Genomic DNA, 18,528 nt, shown 5'->3' on the forward strand with positions numbered 1-18,528 from the left:
ATCGGTGCTACCTGTTGGATCCTGGCCTGCGCTCAGAGCCGTCAGCCCTGCCGCACCAAGCCCCCCGCCCCTGCCCCAACCCGGAGGGGAAGGTTCCATGATCGCTCCCATTTTACAGGTGAGGACTATGGAAGTGGGAGGAGAGACAGGACCCAGGTCTGTCTGGAGCTGCCCCTGTCTGTCCCGGAGTCCGCTCTGGAAGCTTGGGCTGCAGAACCCACAGAGGCAGGTTCTGTGAGGAGGGGAGGGCGCTGAGTGAAGGTATGGAGACAGAAGGCAGCCAGGTGGGCCCCGACAGGGCTGCGGTGGAGACTCTGACCCGGTGGGAAGAGCAGCAGCCAGCCTGGCCGCACCTGACCCTCAAAACTGCCCGAGTGGCCTCAGGCCCCTGATTGGAGATGAGGCCATACCCTCCAGAGGGGTCTTTGGCCAAAGGGGCTCCACCCAGGCGGAACTTCTAGAACCAGGTACTTTCTGTGATGACCACCTCTCGCCAGTTGCCCCTGGCTGCTGCTCACCCCCTAGAATGAGAAACAGAGAGCAGTGATGTGTGGGGAAGTGGCCGCACCTTCAGAGAGGGCAGGGCGGAACCGGGAGTCGAGTGTCTGGGTAGTGCAAACTCTATGGGACTAGGGTGCATCGGCCACGGGTGCATCGTCCACGGCACCCCCAAAGCCCCGGACGGTGCCTAAAACACAGTCGGAATACAACCAAAACAAACGCAGTGACAGAGTGGGTGAAGTCCCAGCATCCCTGCATTCTCGAACAAGTCACGTAACCTCCCTGTGTCTCTGTCGCCTCAACGGTGAGCTGGCACACAACAGCGCCTTGTGGGGCTGCCATCGGATGACACAGGAGCCTGTGTTAAAGCAGGAGGGCCCACTGAGCGCCAGCTGTTAGCATCACTGTCACCGTGACTCGGTGCCTGCCCCGCTTGCCAGCTCCGCACAAGCACCGCACCCGGCAGAGCAGCTGCTCCGAGCCAGCACGCGCTGAGGGCCCTGGGCCCGTCCTGGGTGCTTTCCTGTAACCACTCGTTCAAACCCAAAAACAACTGCTCCAGCTTGGCTGGTTTTCCTTTTTCTTTTTTTAACACCCGTTTTACAAATGAGGAAGCAGAAACGTAAAGGTGGACCTGACTGTAAAATGAAGCTGAGGACTGTTCCCGCATTCCTCTTCTCTCCAAGCACATACAGGGGAGTAGCGTGATTTGTTCCCGGAGGGTCCAGGGGAACTTGCCTGTGGCTCTGTCTGGGCCTGGAATTCTCTGGGGGAAGACTTGACTGGGACAACGGACGCTATCTCTCTCCGGGCAGTTTTGGTAAGAGAGGTGAGCCACATGCCCAGGTGGGTAGGGATTTAGCTCTAGGCAGTCCGGCTGCAGGGCCGGCTGGTAACCATTGTGCTTTCCTGCCGAAAGTACCGTCGCCCATGAGACGTGGAATAAGTCGCTTCATCTCTCTGAGGTTTTTGAAAATGCAGAGAGCAACTGTCTCTCCCTGGCAGGGTGTCGTCAGGATTCAATGGTTCCAGAAGCACAAGCCTCGCCCCCCCTGCAGCTCCCGTCATCCTGACGGCAAGCCCAGCCCAGGTGCTGCCCTCTCCACCAGGACGTCTCCCTGAGCGGCGAGCCACCACATCTGCAGCCCTACCCGGCACATCCCCGTGTGAGAGGAAGCCCAGGCCCACTCCCAGGTGTCTGGGGGTCACTCACTGGTTCTCCAGGTCCTGGATGGCATCAGGTAGTGGAAGTCCCTGTGTCTCCGGGAGGAAGAGCAGGACAAGACTGGAAATGAGGGGGAGAGGGCAGCAGGGGCAGGGCCTGGCGGGTCATCCGATCAGGGGGTCCAGCATGGCCCCAAGATGACCTACTAACTGCAGGAAGCCATCTGCTGTCATCCTGTGGGTAGAGGGGATGGCCCAAACCCTTGTCATCATTGGCACTTCAGAGGAGAGTGCTTTACCAAAGGGTGGGTGGGGGGAACCTTTGGCTGGGTCAGGAGATGCCAGGGGAGGACAAACTGGACTAAAGCAGTTGCCCTCTTCAGGGCCTTCCATAATGCCACCTCCTCCATGGAGCCCACCTAGATTTTCCCATCCAGAAGAGGGGCCTCTGCTTCCTGGGAACATCCAGTGTCCTTCTTGGGAACTATCTAGGGTCCACTCCACTCTCGTCTTAGGTCATTTGGGGGCTGGCCTCAGGGCTGCTGCCGTGACACTGAGTTGCCAGCTTGCGCTTTCTATATGATATCAACAAAATCAATTAGTAAGCATCAAAAAAATGAATGAAAGGCTGGACTCGTGAGTGAGTGAGCGCCGTGAGTGAGGGAGAGCACGGGTCGAGGAGTCGGGGGAGCTGCGGTCCACTCCTGACCTCCTGTCAAGGAAGTCCTTTGACACCAAGTCCCGAAGCCTCAGTTTACCCAGCTGCCCAGTGTGAGGGTGGTCTAACTTGAGACCACTTGTTTTCTGTCTGTGTCCCCTAGAGCCCTTGGGTTCTGAGGAGGTGACTCTACTGTGACAAGGAGGGACAGTGGGGACAAGGTAAGGGTCCCCACTCTACCAGGGCAGCTGTTGGTTTCCTTACCAGGTTCTACCCAAACAGAGGGTAGTTTCCAATCACAGGCCTGGAGGCCTGCTGGGGGCTCTGCTGCCAGGTGGCCTCCCAGGTCAGGGCTCGGGGACAGGCTGCTCGGGGAGGCCCTGGCTGAGGATGGCCTTGGGGGAAGGAAGCTGGGCCCCCTCTGCCTTCTGCTGTGTATCCCTGGGTGCCTGGCCCTCCTCGGCCTCCCCACGGACCCTCCTGGGGGTGTCCCTTTCTCGCCCATCCCCCAGTCTGGCAGCCTCTCTGGGGTGTAGCCCGCAGCCCAGCCTACCACAGCAAGGTTGGGAAGAGCTCGGCCTTGTAGACAGAGTAGCAGGTTAGGCACATACCGAAACAGCCCTTTCCCAGGACTGCAAAGACTACCCGCAGGCTCTGAAAGTCTGGGCAGAGGCAAAGAGGAGAGTGGGGTCAGCCCAAGAGGTTGCCCACCCAGCCAGCCTGGAGCTGAGGCGCTAGGTCCCCCAAGGCTTCGTTGGGCTGAAGGCACGTCCTGGGCAGTGCCAGGCCACCCTGGGTCAAGTAGGGACTCAGGGCAGGGTGACATCATGGCAGGTGGCTGGGGGCGGGGAGGCAAGGCAAGAAGGCAGCCAGGTCTGGAATGGGTGAGCATGGCAGGGCGGCTGAGGGCAGCACAGGAGGCCTGCCTCCTACAGTGTGGCCGCCATGCAGCGCACCTCAGGTCCTGAGAGCCCTGGGCCCTTCCCATGAAGGAGAGGGTTGCGAGGGGCCCAGGTACCCAGAATCCTTCTCACTCTCCCTCAGCCTGCCTGTGGGGACCCCTGGAGTTCACAGAGAGCGTGGGTGGGTAGCAGGGTTCCTCTCCAGGAAGCTGAGGTCCAGGTCACACTCCAGCCATCCCTGCCTCTGCCCCAGTCTTCCTCCTTTAAAAAAAATTGTATTTATTGATTTTAGAGAGAGAGAGGAAAGGAAAGAGAGAGAGAGATTGATTTGTTGTTCCACTTATTTATGCAGTCAGTGGTTGATTCTTGTGTGTGCCCTGACCGGGAATCAAACCAGCAAACTTGGCATATCTGGATGATGCTCTAACCAACTGAGCTATAGAGCCAGGGCCCAGTATCCCTCCTTAAGAAACAAAGGGAACAGAGAGAGGCTCTCTGCAGCTTCAGGGCCCTGCAGCCTCATTCCAAAATTAGAAGAGGACCACAGAGGCCCTAGGCAGCCCTGCCAAGCTCTCTGCATTTGACCACGCTCACTGGACTCGGTGCCTCATTTCCACGTGCCTTTCCCTCCTCATGTCCAGCCACCTAGCGCCTGTCTCAGCCTTCCTGGCCCTTCTTCCCTCGCAGGCTCCAGCCCCGGCCCTGAGGTCTGCTCCAGACCCTGGCTCCGGCACTTGCTGGCTGAGGGATCTTGGGCACGTGACTTCACCACTCTGAACCTCAACTTCCTCAGGAAGATGGGCAACGGCTATTTGCAGATTGGATTCCCGAGATGATATGGCAAAGGTTGTAATGGTGATAGACGGGCAGAGCCGGGACAGTGGGCCCGCCCAGCCTTGGGGCCCGTCCAGCCTTGGGGCCCGTGGAGGGGAAGGAGGCCAGGGTGGTTCGTGCAGAGCGGTGGGCAGGGAAGCAATTGCCCCGGGTGGTCAGCGGCACCCTTTCTTCTCCTGCTCACTACCCTGGCCTCACCCTGTGGGACCAGCATGTTGGCCAGGATGGAGAGGCCAGTTGTGGCCTGGGAGTCGGCCAGGACTACGCAGTGGCCAAAGACCTTGAGCAAGACGTTGTTGGCAGTTGGGCCCAGGAAGTCCACAGTGCCAAACAGGACTTGGAGGAGGAAGATGTCATCTCCCAGGTTCTGTAGGTGGTGGACCAGCCCGAAGTAGGAGATCATGAGGGAGAAGCTACAGGGCACAGCCGGAAGTCGGGTCCCTGCCCCATAGGGAGAGGGCGCCCTGCCGCACCGCCTGACCCGAGGCTGTCCCTAGAGGACACAGCCAAGCCTGAGCTTGTCACTGCCAGAGCCACAGAAGCCTGCCAAACGTAGGTTGTGTCTCCCCAGGGTTGGGCTGTCCCAGGAAAGGGTGGGGAGGGCAGTGGCCTCATCCGTTCCAGGGCCAGGCCATGGGTGGATGCCGGGGCAGCCTCCTGGCTGCGATGAGAGGGAAGGCCTGACGGGCCCCATGCGGACAGGGGCTCTGAGGGGCAGGCTGAGAGGCCCCTTGTTCTGGCTCCAGCAACCTCTGGCTTTGTTTCTGGAGCCACGGCCTGACTCTGGATCTGTTAACCAGAGAGGTCCCTGCCCCTCTCTGGTAGCCCATTTCTCGGCCTTAAAAGATGGATTCATGGTAGAATGAAGTGTCGGTGGAGGAGGCGGGGCTGGGCTGTCCCTCCTTCAGATGGAAGGTCTGATGTCTCCAGCCCTTTAGGGGGCATGCAAGAGTCAACCACACAATGATGTTTCTCTGCCTCTCTTTCTCCCTCCCTTCCCCCCCGCTCTAAAAATAAATAAATAAAATCTTAAAAAAAACCATTTGATCCATTCTCTGATCTAAGATGTAGCAAATGTTTGCCCTCATAACACACATGTGGCTAAATAGAGCATAAAATAAACATTTTCCTAATCTTCAGTTCCATTTCAAGGTAAGTCCCCATCGAATCTGACTCTCACTTTTCCACATGCTCTTGTAGAAGCCACTTTAGCTGCATTTGTTTTATTAAGGGGCCTTTTCTTAGTCCCAGGCCCCTTGAGTGCCCAGACAGGGCCTCCTGGGTGGGGGGTGGCGAGGATTCCATACCCCATGTGGGGCCTGCTGGTGACACCTGGGACAGGAGACAGCTCGGCCTCCCTTCAAATGCCTGCTTGTCCTCTTGAGCAAGTTACTTGCCACTCTGGACCCCTCTGTCCCCTCCTGTACCTGTAAATGAGCTTATCTCTCAGGGTGGCTCAGAGGGATAAGAGGGTGCCCTGGGCCCCCCACCCCTGAGAAGCGCGCTATTGGGTTGAGTCCATTGCTGAAGCGCAGGGGCCGCTGCAGCCACTGCTGGACTGGGGCTCTCCCTCCGCCCTGTACTGTCAGCCTGGCCGGGGGCCCCCCCAGCAGGAGCTGGCCTCTAGGCCAATTCTGCACGTACTGTCTGTCCCCTGCCTTCCAGGACTCCTGCCTCCTGAGGAGCTGCCTGTCTCAGCTGGAGATGCACCCCCAGAGGCCTGCAGGGGCCCCCACACAACATCACTCCCCCTCCCCTCTGCAGCCATGCACCCAGGAGAATAGACAAGGATGGCGTCCCTCACCGTTAATCCTGTGGAGTATGGGCCCGTGGAACAGGTCTAGCTGCGACTGGTGGGCCCTTGCAGAGGCCACCTCCTCCTCCATGGTGGACATCAGCACCTCCGGGGGCACAGGGCCGCAGTGACTGTTGGGCCCGTGGCCCTGCCCCACCCCCATGCCAGGGAATGGTGTCCAGAGAAATGGGGGAGACTGGCCTTGACCTCTGGAGACTGGAGGGCCCTCAGGGGAAGGTGGGATGGGGACAGAAAGCGCTTTCTCTGCCTCCTGGCCGAGCTTCCTCTGCAGACCTGGCCTGCCCACTTGGAACCGAGGAGAGAGTCTCGGGTCCTAGCTCTGGCCCTCTGCGCTCCAGGCTGCAGGATGCTCTCAGCAGCTACTACGCAAAACCCTGCCCTCCGTCCTCACTCATCAAGGCTGGCATCAGGGCCTGCCCCCTCCAGCCATACTGGCTCCTCTTTGCACCCTGAGGGCCCATCCAGCCTCCTGCTGCATCTCTGGGCTCTGTCTGCCTTGTGCTCAGTTCAGTCCTGGACAGCTCTAACTTGCCTCTTCCTGGAAGCCTTCCCTGATCCTCCTGCCCCAGGGCGATTTGCATCCTCTTGTTTCTGGCTGCACATCTTCCCACACCTACCTCCCTGAAGTAGTTACCTTTGAATAAGAACATCCTGTTCCCAAATACACAGAGAAGCCTCATGAGGTAGGTGTGCAATACAAGTGGATTAAGGTGGTGAATAATAGAGGTGGGTGTGTTGTTGATAACAGTTGTATTGTTATTGGCAGTGGTGATGGCAGTGAAGGTGTTGGTGATAATAATGGTGATGGGGATGATGGTGCTTCATAGAGATGTTGATGGTGATGTTGGTGATGGTATTTGTGATGCTAGTGGTGATGAAGATGAAGTTCATAGTTGTGGTCTGCTGGCGAGGTGCTGATGGGGGTGGTGAAGGTAATGGTGAGGTGTGCATGATTGTGATGTTGTTGTTAGTGGTGTTGTTACTATTGGTGGTAGTGATGGTGGTTGTGTTTGTGTAGAAGTGATGGTGGTGCTGATGATGGTGATGATGATGGTGGTGGTAGTGATGATGGTGAAGGTGACGGTAATGGTGGTGGTGACGGTAATGGTGGTGATGGTAATGGTGGTGATGGTGGTGGTGGTGGTGGTAGTGGTGATGGTGGTGGTAGTGGTGATGGTGGTGGTGATGATAGCGGCGGTGACGATGGTGAAGGTGACGTAATGGTGGTGGTGATGGTAATGGTGGTGATGGTGGTGGTGGTGGTGGCGGTGATGGTGGTGGTGGTGGTGATGTGGTGATGGTGGTGGTGGTGGTTGTGATGTGGTGGTGATGGTGATGGTGGTGATGGTGGTGGTGATGACGGTGGTGGTGGTGATGGTGAAGGTGATGGTAATGGTGGTGGTGATGGTAATGGTGGTGGTTATGGAGGTGGTGGTAGAGCGGGCAGTGGTGAAGATGGTGATAATACTGATAATATATCAGCAGGTGTCCTTTCCCAGTCACGTACCACACTCTCGATCCCAAAAAGCAGCATCTCACCTCTATGGTCAGTGTCGTCTTGGCATCCTTGTGGCCGTTTATCCTGGCCACTTTTTTGAGTTTCTGAAGGGCTCGGTCTGGTTTGCCAGTACTAATTAGCCATTGTGCTGATTCTGGCAGCCACCTGTTAAAGAAAGAACAGCCTGTTGGGTCCTTGTTTTTCCCATGTATGCTGGGCCCACCCCACAGGTCAGGTGTGGAGGGCATGGCAGGCAGCAGACCCGCCCCCTGCCTCAGGAGTGGGGAGAAGGCAGCCATGCCTCCCTCTGCAATGGTAATGCCAGGCTGGGAGATGTAGTCTCTGAGACTTTCAGATGAGGGCCTAAGCCTTTCCCCCAGGGCCATCCCAACTGGCTCCCTGGAAGCCAGATCCTGCCCACCTGGGCAGTGCGCACAGCCGGCACACAGGCCGCGTGGGCCAGGCTGATTCTGGGGCCATTTCCGTAGCAGAAAGCTTACGTCATGCTGAATTAAAAAAAAAAAAAACCCACACATTAAAAACAATGCCAGCCAGACCGAAAGGTTTTATAAACAAGTCTCCTCCCCAGCCTTGGGCAGGTGGGCAGGGAGAAGGGTCTCCCTGGTGAAAGGGGCAGAGTTTCCCAGCCAGCAGGATCTCCACCCAGTGTGTAGAGAAGCTAAGAGAAACTTCTGGATCCAGTTTGACAGCGGTGAAAAGAGCCCGCCTACCTGGGTTCCCATCCTGCCTCTGGCCCTCACCAGCTGCGTGGCCTTGGGCGGGTGACTGACCCTCTCAAGGCCTCAGTCCCTCATCTGAAAACGCTGGTAATAATATCACCTCCCTCGTTAGAAGAAATGTTAACACACATCTGGTGTTACCAACAGCTTTCAGGACACAGCCAATCAGGTGACCAGGGTGGCCTGCATAAGGGGCGTGGCCAGTGCAGGGGGCAGGAGTGCGGTGAGTACCTGAGAAGTAGTGAGCCAGCCCTAATGACTCTCTGCACCCCACAGCAGACTCGCCTGGGCCCCGGGTGAGCTCAACTCCGACTCACGGGCCCAAGAGAACCCATGGGGACCTGAATTTGTGTTTGTTTCCCACATCTCCTCCTCCCGTCCCCACCCAGCAGGCACAGTCACACCCCAGTACCCGTCTGTCGGCTCCAGAACTCGTCAAACCCTGCACTCGCTGCATTTTCATGAGAAAAAGATGTTTTAGCCCTTGGTGCTTGCTCGGAACTCGTCACACTTGCTAGAACTTGTCTGAGTCACGATGCTGCCCCACGGGAGAAAAGGCTTCATCGTCCAGTACTTGTCAGTTTCGGTGCTCCTCACGAGTTCCGGAACAAATTAACCATGAGTCCCGAGGCCCTGCTGTATCTGCAGACCTCAGGGATTTTTGTAGCGCCAAAATAATAGCGATGATGACATCTCTCCATATCTGAATCCAGTCCCCACGACTCGCATGCCCACGGGCTCAACAAGTGATGTGCAGGCGAGGTCGCTGCGTGTGGGGGTGCTGATGCCAACGGGAGGGGGACCAGTGGGCTGGGTGGGACCCCAGACCTCTAGCGGAAATGCCCTCCCTGGAACTCCAAGTCTCCGAACCGTCTCTCCCCAGCGAGGGCCCCATTCACATCAGCCCTGTCCACGGCTCTCAGCTTCTTGGACTCTTGGCCAGCCAGGGTGGTGGCACCCTCCCACCCTGGGTCCCCCTCCTGTTCACTGATGCACTCCCCAAGGGAAAAGGCCCTACACCGTACCTACCAGGATATCAGGAAGATGGCAAAGAAGGGCGCTGACGTGGCCAGATGGAGGGCTCGCCAGTCCCGCAGGGCGAAGGCCAGACCACCTGGGGCCACCCGGCCTGTGCGGTAGCTGCACCCCAGAACTGTCAATGTGACAGCTTGCCTGTGGGTCACGGCCCACTCCACCACTGAAAGGTGACGTGGTTGCATGCGTGTGAGGCCTCGCATGGCGGCCTTGGGCCCCATGCTCCCCTCCCCCCCATGGCAGGGGGCGGGCAGAGCAAGTGACTCACAGAGTGTCGTTGAGGTCAGGAAGATTCCGGCCAATCCAGAAGCGCTGAAAAATCGGAGGCCACAATAGATGAGAAAAGTGGGGGCAAAGATGGTGCTAGTGGTGGCCACGGCCCCCTGCAGGCACCACCAGCTCAGCATCGACTTCCGCCCAAACCTGTCTGGGGAGCAAGCACAGCGGGGCCTGGCGAGGGGCCTGGGACACGGGCGTAGAGGAGTCAAGCCGGGGTGCCTGCCGGAGCCCCTGCCGGAGCCCTGCTGTGGGCACACAAGTCAGTGCAGGCGGTGCGCCCCTCCCCGAGCCCCCGGAGCGCGTGCAGAGGGCGCCTGTCGTGCAATGGCGACGCCTCGCTCTCTGTGGGCAGCACAGCCTCGTGGTCAGAAGTGGACTTCGGCATCGGATGCCTGGGTTTGAGTCCCCCTCTGCCCTTCCTGGGCGACCTTAAGCACATGACTCAATGACGCTGAGCCTCAGTTTCCCCCTCTGTAAAATGGAGGCGTTCATGAAGACAGGCCTTGTAGGACCGCTGTGAAAACAAGACACTGAGCAAGGGACAGTGTGGCCGGGAGGCCGAGCACATGGGGCCCTGGGCCACCCAGCCGGTGTGCACCTACCTATCTGTGCACGGTGACAGGACCTCCCAGGGGACAACCCAGGGAGGGCCCTCCCTCCGCCCAGTGGGCACAGGCTCACGGCCGCTGCTGCCCTGGGCCAGCTCCGCCCAAGCCACAGCCTGTGCTTCAATAACTACGTGTCGGTTCAATCGGAGAGATGCAGGTCAGCCTCTACCCTGCCTGGCCGAGCCCCCCATGTGGGCAGGCCCTGGGGCAGGGGTGGCAGCAGCACGCCCCTCCCTGCTACTCGGGCTCACTGCCACATTCAGGGTCACCTGGGACCCACAGATGCTGAGGCCCACGCTCTCTAAGGGATTAACTCACTCACTACACCATAACAACCCCAGGGTAGGTGCCAGGGTCCCCACTTACAGGAGGAAACCAAGGCACAGAGTAGCCACAAGCCTGCCTCCTAGGAAGCGAGGACGTGCAAAGCGGGAGCCGGGACACAGCAGTGGCGCCGCAGAGCCTGCACCGCCCGGAGAGAGGTGGAGGCCGGGAAGCCGTCCACCTATTCTCAAGGCCACGCCTGCGCCACATGCGGGCACTGGGGGTGCCATACCCGAGCCCTGCCCGCTTGGCACTACATCTGGTGAGGATACAGTGAATGAGTGGGTGTTGTGGGGGATGTTACAATGAGGGATGTGAGGAAGGGCCACCAGACGTTGGTGCCCGAGGCCAGGGCAGGGGCCCCAGCCCGGCAGCCTGGGAGGGCTCTCTGAGGCAGAGGCCTGGAGCTTAGGCCAGTGTGCGGGACACAAAGCAGGGGAGGGGACAGGTGGCCGTGAGCAGGGTCTGTCCTGGGTGGGGCATCCACCCGATCCTCACACAGTTTTGGCAAAGTCACTGTGAGGGCTGCATTGGGGACAAGCTTTCTCAGCAGAGCTGGTGGTGGCCCGGCCCGGCCGGCACAGGCTGGGGATGGTGGTGGCTGGAGTGAGGGGACAGCGTGCAGAGGAGGGGGCTGGGCCAGGGGGTGAGGGAAGGAGGACTGGGTGGCTCCCAGGGTTCTGGGTGCTCATGGGTGGGGCTGTTTTCTGAGACGGAGTCTGGTGGGCAGGCCAGGCCGGGGCATCTGCATTCCAGCTCTGGCCCACGTCAGTGAGGCGCCTCCAGATGGGAGCTCCAGGCAGGTGGTTAGGGTCGCTAGCTGAGGGGTGTCAGGGGCACTGGATAGCGTGGCTGGCAGGAAGGAGGGCAGCGGGAGAGGGAAGGCCCCAGACCACTTCCTGGGCACACCACCAGGTGGGAAGGCGAGGGAGGGGAGGGGGAGAGGAGGGAAGGGAAAGAGGAGTGGGAGTATTTCTGTTTCAGAGTGTGCCTTGTACTTGAAGTTAAAAGAAAAAAGGGAAAAGGGGTCTCTTTCTCCCCCAGAAGACTGCTGGCTCCCCGAGAGCAGGGGCTATGCAGCGCCCAGCACGCAGTAGGTGCTCAGTAAAGGTGGACGCAGTAGCTGAAGGACAGAGAGTGACGGAGCTCAGGGTAATTTCTCACCCGGCCTGAGTTCTTGGGCATCACCGCTCCCTGGTGACCTGGGACCCAAGTCCAGACCCTGGACCAAGGGTGCCCCTCTTCAGGGAGCACAGACACTCATGTGACATTTCTGCACCGCTGTCAAACCCCCGCCCCCATGCTCATTCTATCCAGAAGCAGCCAAGGAGTACTTACCAGCAGGAGAGGAGGCCCTAGGCGAAGGGGCCCCACAGCATCCCGGCCATGAAGCCGGCCTGGCCCAGGAACTTCAGGCCCTGGTGGCCGCACACCAGGCCCCACTGGAAGAGAAGGAGTGTGCGACAGCCCAGCTCAGTGGACATGGACTAGCCAGATGGGGCAGAGGAAGGTCCCAGCTGGGAGCTTCCCGCCTGGGTCCTGCGGGTTTGGCCACCCACCGTGGGGCCCCCAGATCCCTAGCGCCAGGTGACAGAGCGGAAGGGGTGTGCTGGCCATGGGCCTCCACTCTCTACGCACAGCCAGCTGCATGGCATGAATGTGACGAATGTGACAGGGCTCTGGGTCTGACAGTGTGACAACCACGGCCACTCTGAGTGCAGGAGGGCGCGGTGGCGGGCAGTGGTGGGAGGTGGTTAAACACAGGCTCAAATTCCAGCTCTGCTGGTTACTGGAGGGTGGACTTGGGAGCGACCCTGCACCGGCCGGCCTACTTTCTCAGCCAGTGGTCTCACAGGCCGTGAGCTCCAACAGGAGCTGCGCACGCGTCCCTGGGAGGATTTCAGCGCCTCTGGCCCAGGGTGGGCCTCCATCACCTGGCCCCCGCCACTGCCCCCTGCCAGGTCAGCCCTCCACTGGCACCTGCAGCTTCCCTCATGTCTCTGTGTCTGCCCTTCTCTCCTGGGTGGTAGCAGTAGGAGCCACCTTGCAAAGTGACCTCTTGAAAATGCAAGTCAGGTCGCATGGCTGCCCTGCCTGGAAGCAGCCTCTGGTGACTTCCCTTTGCACTTGAAGAAAATCGAGCCCTCACCCACTCCCCGCCCCCGCTCTTGGCTCAGACCTGGGGCTCTCTCCCTGCCTCCAGGGGACTGAGTTCTTTTCTAGTAATCTAGTAATCTAGTCTCATCTTAAATGTCCCTTCCTCAGAGAGGCCTTCCCTGCTGCCCGTCCCTTCCCCAATGACAGGATCTGCTTCCCACCTTTGTGCTGGCCCATGACCCTGGAGGCAGGACAGGAGGGCAATGGAGTCCCAGGTTCCGGCCCCTGACTGCCTAGGTCATATCAGGCCCCAGTGTTCTTCAGCTGTGTGTCCTGGGACAAGCTACTTAACCTCTCTGTGCATCTGTTTGGTCCTTTACTAAATGGGGACAATAATAAGCCCCACCCCATGAGATGTGACTACAGGGAAAGCATTTGGAACAATGTCTGCTACTCAAAAGGCAAAAGGAGAAGACTCGTTAAGTTGCTATTATTGGTTTAAACGTTGACTGATTCTGAATCTGCCAGCTGACGTAAGACCCTGGGAGCCTCCTGTTCCTGCTGAAACCCGAGCCACAGATCAGAACCCGGGCCGAGTGCGCAGTGATACGTGGTGATACGGCACCCCAGTCCTGGGTGGGCAGCCGTCACTGGCAGGCCAGGAAGGAGGAAAGCTATGGGGTGGGCGGGGGGAGGCCCTTACCTCGGCCACGATGGTGGGGGTGAAGGTGCTGCGGTCGTAGACCCAGCCGTCCACACAAGGCTCCGTGGCTGCCTCGCTCTAGTTGGTGGCCGTGGCATTGGGGTCCAGGAGTTGCTGCTGTGGCTGGCAGAATTGGCAACACTGGGGAGGCCTGTGGTTGAGGCCCGGTGGGATGGAGATGACTAGGAACGCCTCGGGTGTGAGGGCCGCGGGGGCCTCAGAGCCATTGTCCAGCATGTGGGCCCCGCAGCAGTGGCCAGGGGTGGCCACCAAGTTGTCCAGAAGCATTTGAGAGGGCGCTGAGATGGAGGGGAGGAGGAGAGTGATGACTGGCAGGACCCGGAAGAGGCCCACACCCCCGCCTGCTCCAAGAGCTCGGAGAATGCCATGGACAGAGCTGCCAGCACCCAGGGCAGGTCTCCTGGTGGGGGTGGGGGGTGCAGTGGTCAGGGAGCCGGTGTGTGCCCGGCCTGCTTCCGGGAACCACTAGCAAACGCTGGGTCCCAGGGTCCCAGGCCCCCAGGCCTGCCCCCCGATCACCTCTCTGGACAGGTGGGCTTAGCCACTGACCAGCAACCAGCCAAGCCAGTCTTGAGGTGACCTCGATGCTCTGAGAAGCTCCTCCTCACCCTGTTCCCAGGAGGGACTGCGTGGGGGCCCCGCTGCTCTTGTGATACTAGGGGACAAAGCTCACTGTGCCCAGACTGCCCGGGGCGCCTGGAGCACTCCGGCTCTCCACACTGGAAGATTTTTTTAAAACAGTAAGCTGCAACACGGTGATGTTACTGAATTACAGCTGTGGAGGAAACATCTACTATGGGCCGACCTCACAGCCTGGGTTGAAGTTTAGTCTCCACGTGGGCTCCGGGGTGAGAGAGGCAGGGTCAGCTGTGAGAATGTCCCCAGCAGCACCCCGCCGGCCCGCGCTCCCAAATCGTAAGCTTTCAGAACCCTCCACGTGTGGCCCTTTAAGTCAGGGAACAGTTGCCCCCCCCCCCCCCCTTCACTCATGCTGGACAATTTCAGTCCATCTTGCTGAAGCACAGAGGTGAGGACAGCGAAGGGCCTCACCTCCTAGCTGGGCTTTGGGGAGGCAGGGGTGGGGGTGGGATGCCTGAGAGCTGGAGGAGGGCTGGGGCCTGTGACCAGTCCCTCCTTCCCCGGCACCTCCTGCCAGGCAGACTGGGAGACCAGCTTGCAGACCGTGCTATTTTGGGAAGCTTCCATTTCCAGGTTCCAGGTTGCCTTTATTAGACTGTAAGCTCCCCCAGGGTGGAAACCAAGGCTACAATTTCCTGGCATCCCTTAGAAGCCCCTCTGTGGGCCCTGGAGCTGGGCAGGCGCACAGGGTTGGGGAATGAGTAAGGTCACAAAGTCACGCCCTGTGACCCAGGGTTTCACACCAGTGCAGTTTGGTGTGAGGAGGGGCCAAGTCAGCCCGCCCCAGTGCCTCACCTGGACTGCTGCTTGCTCTGCTCTATGCGGACCATGCTGCCGACAACCTCTCACTCACTCCTCGTTACGGCCCAGGAGAAAGGTGATGCTAATTCCCCCAGACAAGGAAACAGGCTCAGAGAGGGCAGGCTGCTTGCCCCAGGTCACACAGCGGAGCCAGGATTCAAACCAGACTCTAAAGCCTGAGCTCTACTCTGGCTGGTGTTGCTCAGTGGATTGAGCACCAGCCTGTGGACCAAAGGGTATTTGGTCAGGGCACATGCCTGGGTTGCGGGCCAGGTCCCGGGTGGGGGCCATGTGAGAGGCAACCACACATTAATGTTTCTCTCTCTCTCTTTCTCCCTCCCTTCCTCTCTGTCTAAAAATAAATAAATAAAATCTTTAAAAAATAACAAAGCCTGAGCTCTGTCCCATGCCCCTGGCCAGCTGCTGTGGGGCCTCGGGCCTGCTGTGGACCAAATCGCAGCCAAAGGCTGGAATTCAGGATTTGGGTCAGAAGGAGCGCCAACCCAGGAGCCCAAAGCCGCCTCCCAGGATGTGAGAGGGAATCGGCTGCGTCAGTTCCAGGGGGACGTCTGACTGCCGGGTGCGTGGGTGAGGTATGGGTGCGCATCGGAACCCTGCGCTTCCCAGAACCTCCTCACAGGACTCCGGGAACTTGGCCAGATGTCATCCAGCCAGGAAGTCAAGGAGTCGGATTCCGGCCCTGGATTTCAAAGCCAAGGCTGCTTCCTTACTCTGCCTCTCCGGGCAGGAACTCATTATACACTGTTTTAAATCCTCACCCGAGGATATGTTTATCGATGTTAGAGAGAAAGAAGGGAGAGAGAGAAATACCAAGGTGAAAAAAAAAAACATCGATTGGTTGCCTCCCGTGTGTCCCCCGACTGGGGATTGAACCACAGCCTGGGTATGTGTCCTGACCAGGGATTGAACCTACAATTTTTGGTGTATGGAGCGATGCTCCAACCAACTGAGCCACCCGGCCAGGGCTCATTATGCATTTGAAATAGCAAAGAGAGAGGAGTAGAGAGAGAACCACTGCTCAGTAAAGCACAGGCCGCCAGTTGGGCATAACCCCAATCTGGAACAGCCTGAAGGCTGACTTTTACACGGAAAAAACTGTGCCTTGTGCCTGTGTACAAACAGCACCCACGGGGCAGGTCTGGATGCAGGACCATTACCTCGAAGAGAGACTTCCCCTCTCTGGCCATGTTGGTGGTTCAAACCCGAGCCTGGGTCAGAAGCCACAGGGGGGCCGGCTAAAATGACGTTTCCCTGGGCCCAGGAACATGCATTTTACCACAGGCCCCCCCAGGCGATTCCGCTGCATTGGGACGCAGCCTCTCCTGCAGAGAATTTCTGGGCTAGAGGAGGCCGCTAAATCAAGGTGTCCGAGAAAATTCTTTTCTCTTTCTCCTTCCATGGGCTTTAAAAAATGTTCTCTTTTCCCCTGCCCTTTGCCTGTCATGGGCGCCCCTAGGCTTTGCTTACAGCAGAAGGTCAAACCTCCCGGATACGACAGAAGGCTCCTGGAACTTCCAACTGACTCGCCGCTTCCACGCCAAGGAATTTTTGACTTGTATTTTCTGTTTTTCTGGCGCTGCTGGGGGCAGGGCTTCATACAGCAACTCCGCCACCTGGTGGTCACAGCCAGGACTGCAGCACTTACAGCACTGGCTCATCCTTGCTCAAGTGCCCATCCCCCCTAGGGTTCCCAGGCCCAGGTGGAGAGCAGAGGCACAGGGGAGGGAGGCAGGCAGCCTCAGGTTATAGCCTCCAAGCCCTCCAAGTGTCTCATTAAATTAATTGGTGTGAATTGAACCCCTGGTTCTCATTGAACCAGAATTGCCATTGGGGTTGACTTTCCTCATCAATTAAAGCCAAGGCAGACCTCTGCTGCCAAATGGCCTTAGGCAGTTCCCCTTCCTTCTCTGACCCGAAGCTCCTCAGCTCTACCTGGAGGCCTTCCACCTAAGGTGGTAAGATTTAATGAGATAATGAACATTAGCCGTAATCATCACTGCCGTGCCTCCCCCCCCCTCCCCCCCCCCCCGCCATTACACCTCACCCTTTTTCCTCCCTTTGCTTCTTTCCCAGTTGAAGTCAAGACCTCTCCGGTTCAGTGGGGCCCTGGGGTTTGGGCCCTGCCTGCACTCCGGGGAGAACCGGGGGTCGGGAGAAGGGAAGGATCCTTCCTAGGCTCACGGATTGGGGTGGGGCCGGGGCTTTGTGGGGGGTCTCAGGCTCTGACTCCAGGTTCAAGGCTTCCTGCACTAACCCGTGTGAAGAGAGCCAATGATCTGTCAGAAAGCCAAAGAAACAGTAACCATAAAGAAAAAATGGGAAATAAAACAAAAAAGAAAAAAATAAATAAGGAAACGGTAACCACAAAGTTTCTGATTATCTTCTTGTCTGGAGAACGGGCCTCCCGGGCTGGCCAGGTGGTGCTGAGTGGTCGCCGCAGCAGCGATGGCAGACCTCGCCTTCTCAGTGCCTTTCTTCCCCCCTGATGGCCCAACTAGGGGGACGCCCCCCACAACACCCAGCTTAAGGCACTTCTCAGTTCCCTCTGGAACACTCCCCAGGTCGCTGCCCAACAGGGGCTTCGATCTCCCAGGTCTCACACAAAACCTCCTCCTGGCAAACCCTCCTGAGTGCACCCACGGGCCTTTTGGCGGGGGAGGGTGGAGGGAACCCCTAAACTCAGGCCCCTGGCCTCTCTTACGACATGCACGTTGTAAAAGTCACAGACTCACGTCAGGAACAAAGAAGTCCCTTCTCTGGTGCCCCGACCCCCACAATCCCACGCCCAAGAGGAGCCCCCACAACTGCTGGCTTCCACACACTCAGAAACAGGGCGCCATAAGTGAATGTAATTCGTTTTCAATCAAGAAGTCGTGTGCGCACACGGTCAACAACCCAAAGGTCCAGAATGTGGAAAATGACAGGCACACTTCCTTTCCCCCACCACCCTCAACTGCCCAGGGACAGCGGCCACCAACAAACAACGTATGTACTTCCAGAAAGGCTTAGAACCTCTTCAGACATAGGCGTCAAGTTTTAAAATTGTTGAATAGGCAGTAAATCCACATGGTTCAAAACCAGAAAATGGACCTTAAGGGACACAATGAAAAGGTGCTCTCTCTCAGCCCCTCCCCACCCCCCAGGGATCCCACTTGCCACGCCCCCTCAGGTAACCCTTTTCAGTTTCTTAGGGATCCTTTCAGGTTGTTCCCCTCCATACAAGGGAGGGTAAATGTGCGTTCTCATTTCTGCTTGCTCTCACACAGAAGGTAGTTCTGCATTTTGCATTTATCTCCCTCCTTACACCTTGGGCGTCTAAGGGGTCCTCCTTCATCTGTTCCAGTTGCATAGTATCCCACCGTCTGGATGCCCACAATTCATTTAACTGGCCTCCTGTGGGTGGACGCTTGGGCGGCACCCAGTATCTCGGTATGACAGAGGAGCTGAAATGTGCGCCCTGTCCCGAAGGCGGGCTGCGGCGTCCGCAGGGTGCAACCCCAGCAGCCAGACCGCCTCCCCAGGGGCACACCCCTGACACTGTCACCGGCTCCCTCACACAGTGCGCTGCCACCACACCTGTGGCGTCCTGCCAATATCATGGGTGACAAACGGCATCTCAATGTAGTTTTATTTATTTTTTTTGTTGTTGTTGTTATGAGATTGAGCATCTTTTAATACAGTTAAGATGTATTTTTTTTTTCCTACAAGCTGTTTCTTGGTATGCTTTGTCTATTTTTTGATGGCAGTTCTTGGTTTCCTCACCAATCTCCATAAGCCCCGTATATGTTAGGTTGGCTCTTCTGTGATAAAAGTTGCAAATGTATATTTTTTACTCTGTCTTTTGACTGTGTTAGCACGTTATTGTTATTAATTTTTTTTGGCTCTGG

General features: G+C 58.0%; 1 protein-coding gene across 1 annotated transcript; it reads right to left on the bottom strand.

Moving 5' to 3' along the window:
- Positions 1-1,298: 1,298 nt before the first annotated feature.
- LOC112317387 (solute carrier family 22 member 11) lies at positions 1,299-13,548 on the bottom strand. The gene is given in 11 exon segments (XM_053923811.1): positions 1,299-1,410; positions 1,715-1,900; positions 2,877-2,985; positions 4,258-4,500; positions 5,864-5,960; positions 7,415-7,538; positions 9,143-9,311; positions 9,417-9,571; positions 11,698-11,801; positions 13,160-13,521; positions 13,524-13,548. Coding segments are annotated over 11 exon segments (1,686 nt in total).
- Positions 13,549-18,528: the final 4,980 nt, after the last annotated feature.

The sequence above is a fragment of the Desmodus rotundus genome, chromosome 5, assembly GCF_022682495.2.
Source record: "Desmodus rotundus isolate HL8 chromosome 5, HLdesRot8A.1, whole genome shotgun sequence".
NCBI lineage: Eukaryota > Metazoa > Chordata > Mammalia > Chiroptera > Phyllostomidae > Desmodus > Desmodus rotundus.